The 7263-nt window shown below is 36.8% G+C and overlaps 1 protein-coding gene across 4 annotated transcripts in view; it reads right to left on the bottom strand.

Annotated features, from left to right (window-relative positions):
• Nucleotides 1-6798, bottom strand: part of Sirt6 (sirtuin 6) — a 101366-nt gene extending 94568 nt beyond the window's left edge. Inside the window, exons 1-3 of one of the 4 annotated variants that reach the window (XM_069823881.1) lie at nucleotides 6639-6798; nucleotides 6489-6592; nucleotides 1591-1718 (exon numbers count right to left, since the gene is read on the bottom strand). In XM_069823881.1, coding sequence (XP_069679982.1) covers nucleotides 1591-1718; nucleotides 6489-6554 — 194 coding nt within the window. In that variant the 5' untranslated portion in view covers nucleotides 6555-6592; nucleotides 6639-6798. Of the gene's footprint in view, nucleotides 1-1590; nucleotides 1719-6488 lie in introns of all 4 variants that reach the window. The other 3 variants (XM_069823880.1, XM_069823883.1, XM_069823882.1) reach the window with 3 other exon arrangements.
• Between the last annotated feature and the right edge of the window lie 465 nt (nucleotides 6799-7263).

Here is a 7263-nt window from a genome sequence, read left to right on the forward strand (position 1 = left end):
AAGAGGTCTGTAATTTTTTCTGGGATCATACTTTAAAATTTTACTATTTATACTCTTTTAATTATATGACAAATTCATCCACGACGCAGTATGGAAATGCTCATTGTTAAGATTCTATGCATCATAGACATTGAGTGTTGGTGCCATCTGAAATGGGAAGAAATGAACTATTATATTAATTCTTTTAAGTATAAGTTGAAATACAAATGGGGTTGTTTTAGAGGGTCACTTTTTAAACATAACTTAATGTTTTTTTATAACAGCTTACTTTAAAAACGCAAAAAAATATACGTACAATCTATTATATTTTACATAGAACTACGTTGGTTTCAGATTGATTTCGAGTAAGAAATAACTTCAAAAATAAATGTCACCACGAAGGTGAGTTTGGGATTTGTGCTGAGTGGCATTTTTTTGCTACATCAAATGGAAAAGGGCCTTGTGATGGCATTGGCGGTACCGTTAAGCGGCTTGCTATGGAAGCTAGTCTTCAACCTGGTATAGATCATATTGTAACACCAAGGAAACTGTATAACTGGGCTGAGAAAAACATTTCTAATATTGCTTTTAAATTTTTTACCATTAGTGAACACAAAAAACATAGCAATATTTTCTACTCAAGGTACCAACAAGCAAAAGTGGTGCGAGGTACCTTACAACTTCATTCTTTTGTTCCACTGACAAAATCTCAGGCTATAAGAACTATTCCCTTCAAAGTGAGAGCAAAGTGGTGGACATTAAATAGAATTGATATTGGTTGTAGTTGATTAGTTTTAAAAGTCCAGTGTTGTGTAAACTGTAGTTATTTTCACAAGTGTATATTTTACAAAAACAATATTTAAATACAGTACTGTGTTATGTAAATTACGTAAAAGAGTGATATTCTGACCGTGGAACAGTGTAAATTGGTCACACGACTCTCATCCAGAGCTGCACCTGCACATCATCTTGCAACAGTACTTATGCAGCCAGCGACCTCAAGACGCGCAGCTTGGTGAATCATTTAATTATTCTTCAACGGCTCGAAGTAGAGTTCTGATTTTTAAGGGCGGTTAAAATAATTTCAAGGTATTTAAGGATTTTTTTCTGTAATTTTAAAGTAAGTCGCTGCCATTGAAACATATTTTTATACATTTAAATGTTTTTTAAAACAAAGTTAACTTATATTTTTATATTATTATGCGAAGAATAAAGTGTGTACTGTCACCTTCAAATTGAGACAAAGAGCAAATCTCTGTGATGATTATTAGTGGAGATAATCACGTTTAACAATAATGATGCGCGACCTATTTCAGAATCTTTGATAACACATATCTATTACAATAATCGATATAGACAACAATAATAAAACCCGTATTTATTTTTTCAATCCATAGAATGTGTAAAATTTGTTTTATCTAAATCGGAGACATGAAAGTCAATTCCAGGCTAAATTTGTGCGATTTGACGTGGAATGACTCATAAGTAAGGTACGTATTTAGGATGGATTGGGTGGGCTTACAGCTCTCCCAGTGATCACATCAATTTCTACCAATCAATACTATAAATCCAAGGCATTTTTAAAGTGTTTTATCAAGTTTTACAACTAACCTGAAATCAGGTATACCTGCTGAAGTACTGATTCCTGCACCAGTATGTATAACTATGTGTTTTGCTGTGGAAATCCATTCTGCAAGCTGGACTACCTTATTTGTAACATCTTCCTTAGTATCGAATTTCTGCAAAGATGATTTGGTTTTTATTTAAGATTCAGTTCCAAATTCTTAAATGGACACTATTAATTCTAATTACGGATATATACATATGAGCTATTCCATATGAAATCGATCAGTATAAAACCTCGCCTTTTTTATACTCTAATTTTTTCCCTATTTATACAAGGTGCTGAGGAGAGTGCATTTGCAAAAATATACTATCGAAAGTCAAAAGGTTTTCGTATTGTTGAGGAACAAATTTAGCGTATTTTATAAAAATAAGCCTCTTTCAGCACTCAGAACTCTGGAACCATTTACTGCAGAACACTGAACGAGAGCTCATTTTGAAGCTGACATTTGGTAGGTTATGATAAGAAGTAATCCTTATTTTTATTGTATACAGAGAGACAGATAATCTGATTTTACTTACTTTTAGGCTTTTTGACCATTTGTAAAAATGTAAAAAAAATTGAGAAAAAACCTTGCATTATTAAGAGGGATTCGGCATTGTTTGCTTAGTGACAGGGCAATAAGTTTCGAGGGTATTAAATAAATTATTTTCACACGCCTGGACTTGAATGGCGCAGTACCGCATGCACTGGCCGAGAGATGAAGATAAGTGAGCGTGGGAGGATGAGTCATACCACCCTCTGAGACAACGGTGTGACATGTTTAGTCTCCAGTATGCGAGCAAAAGTAGCCAAGTTGCGTGTGCATTTTGTAAGTGCAAGTGTTGTGACCCAGTATTTTTCAAGTTTATATTTATTAATATAAGGTGTTCGTTCAGGCATATTTGTAAAACCATTACGGTAAGATAAAGTATTTCAAAACAATATCAATCAAATTTTTTAGTTAAATGCGTGTCTTTAGTGAGCGCTTCCATAATAACAAAATTTATTTCACAGGTTGCTTAAAATGGAGGACAAATCTTACTCAGGTGACCGCTCCTTCAATCCCCTTCAACTTACGCGTCACAAAAGGGTCAATGTTAAAGGGCTTCAGAAAGTACCCCATTTGATTGCAGAAAAATTTGGCGTACCTGAAAAGTACCAAAACAAAATTCGATTATGTACATATTGCAGATCGAAAGTAAATAAATCACATCCTTTAGATAACGCAGTTCAATCAAGAGAAGTCATAGAAAAAAACGGTGTGTGGATAAGCTTCAGGGCTTCTCCGTGTTGTCTTGGTGTTGGTAGCTGACGTTTCGACCGCTGTGTTGTGGTCATCTTCAGAGCAGTTGTTGAATAAGGAAATAATCTGCGAGCTCGTATATATATATATATATATATATAGTAGTCTCGATGGGGGGAGTACTTGCAGTAGGTTCTCCTTCTGGCATCTGATTGGTCCTACGTTGTCCAATCAGATGCCAGAAGGAGAACCTACGACCTATCACCGCAAGTACTCCCCCCATCGAGAATATTATATATATACGAGCTCGCAGATTATTTCCTTATCCAACAACTGCTCTGAAGATGACCACAACACAGCGGTCGAAACGTCGGCCACCAACACCAAGACAATGCGGTAGAAGCCCTGAAGCTAATCCACACACCATGTACACCAGCTGCGGAAGCCTATGCGAACACATAGAAGAAAATGTTCAGCCAACTTGTAGTGTTCGAAGTGTTCAAGTTGAGAGTAGTGGTAATAACAACAGTAATAGTGAATAATCGGGTAAGAGTGAAACGGAATGTGTTGACAAGGCAACCCTCGCTACTTTAAACGAAACACTCACTGTGATTGGCGTGAGTCCGGTGAAAAAGAAGAAAAGGCTAAGGAACTGGTGCCCAGATTCGAACGCGCACACACAGTACAAGGGACTTTGTCGACACATGCCTACATTCCTGTCTCCAAGTCAAAACTTGTGACAAAACATATTCTTTTGCAGAAGGGGGCGTGGAAGTCCTTTGCAAGTATAGCAACATTTGGTGAGTAAATGTTTGGATGCAGTCTTCTTTCTTTTGTCATTTTACTCCTGTGTTTATGAAAACCTGTGATAAAGCTAGCCCAGCTATGCGCTACTAGACGACACTTCACGTGTTTATGTCTCCTGGCCTTGCTCGCCTCGTCTAGCTCCCACCTCACAGTCAGCTGGTTAGCTCACGCGCGTACTATTTATTTTCTTTATCTGATATTTTCGATACTTTCTTATTAACGTTGCACCAGTGGCGGGTCGTGAACTTGTGGATTGGGAGAGCTGCAATAGATTTTGGTACATACAAATTTCACTTCTTGATATCATTACTAATAAGTATAGGACAAAAATAAATGCACTACATATCGAAAAACCAAAACTTTCTGACTTAGTTGGCAGATGTCTGTGGCATCATTTGCTTAAAAAAAAAACTAATACCATCGATTTCAGTCTGAATTTCTGATTGGCAGACACTCAACTTGCATTCTACCAGTTCATTCTGAATTGTCTTAGAATTACATTTAAACAGTAGCATGTTCCAAATGATTTTTGAGAGGCTCGTTTAGATTACTCACGAACTGTAGCAACCCACGAAATACACCAGAATCCTTTGAATCGTTTCTTCATCATGTCCCCTAAGGGAAGTTCATATTGGCCACAAAATTTGATACAATCAATATTTTTTAAATCATTTCACGATTTTTTCTCACTTCTTGATTATGTTTGAGAATGTTTGTTCTGTTCGTTTCACTTAATTGAGCAGCAATATTAGTTTTGCCTAACATAGCCAATGAAACAACATTTTTCAGGTGAGATTGCGAAGATTCATGCTTTATAATTTTTAGGGGCAAATGTCCTAAATCTGTCACACCACTCCTAGTCTATGCAGTATCACCACCAAAGAGGAGGCAACCACAAATGCTCAGCGTAAATTTCATTGTTATACTTCCTTACATATATGCACTAATTCGGCTGGATGAAGCTTGAGTAAGATTTAAGTCGGGCAACGAATGACCCTTTAATTTCACTTCATTACATCAATTTTCTCCGCAAGGGAAAGTTGAGAAAAATAAAATTAATATTCTGTAATTCACACACACTCATGCTTGCACATTTGCACCGGTTAAGTTACGGTACTAAAACGTCACACCAAAGCAACACTCAGATATACTGATAGTCAAAAATGTTCTAAAACTGCAAAAGAAGTCTCTTTCGTATTTTACGTGCTATATCAAAAGGATTATACTCGTGCAATCATTTTGAGTTAAGGCAAATCCTATTAGGTTCTGCTGGAGGCTGGATATATACGTAATAATAAGGCAAAAGAGAATATTAATTTCGTTATATTAACTCGATAAAATTCTACAACAATAAGTATGTGAAGAGAAAATAAAAATTTTGTCATTAAGTTTCAAGATAATAGAAAATCCATTTGACGTAGCATTACAACAGCGGTATGGGAGGGGAGGAAAGATCTTCCCTTGTCGCCTGGCTCTGCAAGCCACTGCAGCGAAATATGGGTTTTAAACAGCGGCAGTTTCCGTCTGCTTCCCTTCACCTCTCTGCCCACTGACCTAGCAAGACACACTCTCTATCATCTGTCCCACCCTGCAGATCCCAGGACGACTTTGAATGCAGTGTCAATTCCAGTACAGTCGACACGCAAAAAGATAATGCATAAGATAATAGTACATATTCCCGGCCAGATGAAATATAAAACAATTTACCAATAAAAGCTGTAATAATTCTTCTACAAATTAAAAAAAATATTATTTTTATTTTCCTGTCAAAGCAGGGAGTGCTGCAGCTCCGCAGCTCTTGTGGACGGGCCGCCCCTGTGTTGCACCAGTAAAAAATATGTGTTTATTTGTACTTTCAATATGGAATCTAACCATACACTATTTTAAAAATATATTTTTTCGTGGGCAAAGGCGTCTTAATGAAGAAAAATCTAAATTTCTCCATTTCCATAAAAAGTAAGAAAAACTGTTTACAATATAAACTTTAACTTCTCAGCATCAAAATAAACCATGATAAACCATGATTGGGTGAAAGGGTTTCGGAACCACAACAGTTTAAAGTTGCTAATTTTATAAAAATACGATAAATTTAAATATTTTTAATTTAAACACTATGGGCCATATTCATAGACATTCTTAGCGCGGGCTTCCGGTGGATGCTCAGCGAACTAACGTTTTTCGTATTCATAAATCAGTGTTAGCTATATGATATGATATAGGCTATATGGATCCTGTACAAGCAATCAGTCGATAGCCGGGGCCAGTTTAGCACGCTCATAGCGCGGGTTAGCGAAATATAGCACCCTTTGAAGTTCTGATGTCTCAAACTTTGCACAAAGCATTGTAACACAGTTGTCTACGGACAGAAAGAGTTTCATTGTATTTAAAAATTGCAAGGTCAATTTTCTCTATATTTCGGTCAAATTGAGATGGAACAGCCCATATGTAGCTACTGTAGCATCCGTATTTTGAAAGTTATCCACTGTAACTAATTTAAAAGAACAGTAATTATGTAGATAGGTAAGGCGGGACGGTACGGCCAAGCGCCCGAAGTATGTGAAAGGTTGGTGGGTTACTTGAGAGGATATATAAGTAACTGGTCTACTAACCTTGTCACATATCTCGCCTCTTGTCAAGTACCCTATAGTTATATATCCCCTCAATTAACCCATTAACTTTGTCACATACCTCGGCCGCTTAGCCGTTCTTATCTACGTAATTACCGAAGAACTATTCCTAGTCTTCATTCACATAACCTCGTCGACATAACATTTTGACAGCTATCAAACTACGCCTGTAGTATTAATCAATTAAAATAATGTTTCTTTTTAATGTGTTAAAATACATACGTACCTCTTTTAATCCCAATTTTCCTTTGTTATAATACGGGGAAAGACCTTCTGCATAGTTACAAGACATTCCTGCTGATCATTAATAACAATTTCCATAAAGCTTGCACACAGACCGTTGCTTACGAGATTATGTGTAATCCCGAAAGCAACGACACAGACACACTCCTCCCCAGTCACCACACGGCCTGCAAAATTATTGTAGGACTGTGTATACCGTTGCTTACGAGATTACACAAGCTGACGCATAGCACGATCTACAAGTCGTTTATCTTGTTGATTGGTTAGAGTTTCAGTCGATATCAACCCTTCCTCTTCAATTATGTAGCATATTATAATCTTTGGTATCCGCATGGTATCTAAATTCCGTCGACACGAATGCGTCCAACGGAATATAAATGTGTTACAACCGTTGCTTACGGGATTATACAAGCTGGCGCATAGCACGGTCGAGAGTAGGTCTCTGTGAGTCATGACAATTTCTGCCGCTAGGTTCGCCTCTCTGCCCTATGAAATGATGAATAGTACCATTACAAAGCATTGTGCATCGTGAAAATAGTTCGATTAATTGTGCATTACTCATTGAGTACGAATATTATAAATATGCCAAGCATATTACAGTGTTATTTGAAGTTTGTTCTGCTAAGTTATATTGGAAAATTGTCTGTGTTTTGCTATGTGAAGAACTCTGTACCAACAGGTCGTATCTTTATAGGTTAAGGTAAATGTCAAAGTTCTCTCATATAACAAGCAATGCTATGTTAAAAGTGGCGAATTGC

This window comes from Periplaneta americana, chromosome 4 (assembly GCF_040183065.1).
Source record: "Periplaneta americana isolate PAMFEO1 chromosome 4, P.americana_PAMFEO1_priV1, whole genome shotgun sequence".
Lineage (NCBI taxonomy): Eukaryota > Metazoa > Arthropoda > Insecta > Blattodea > Blattidae > Periplaneta > Periplaneta americana.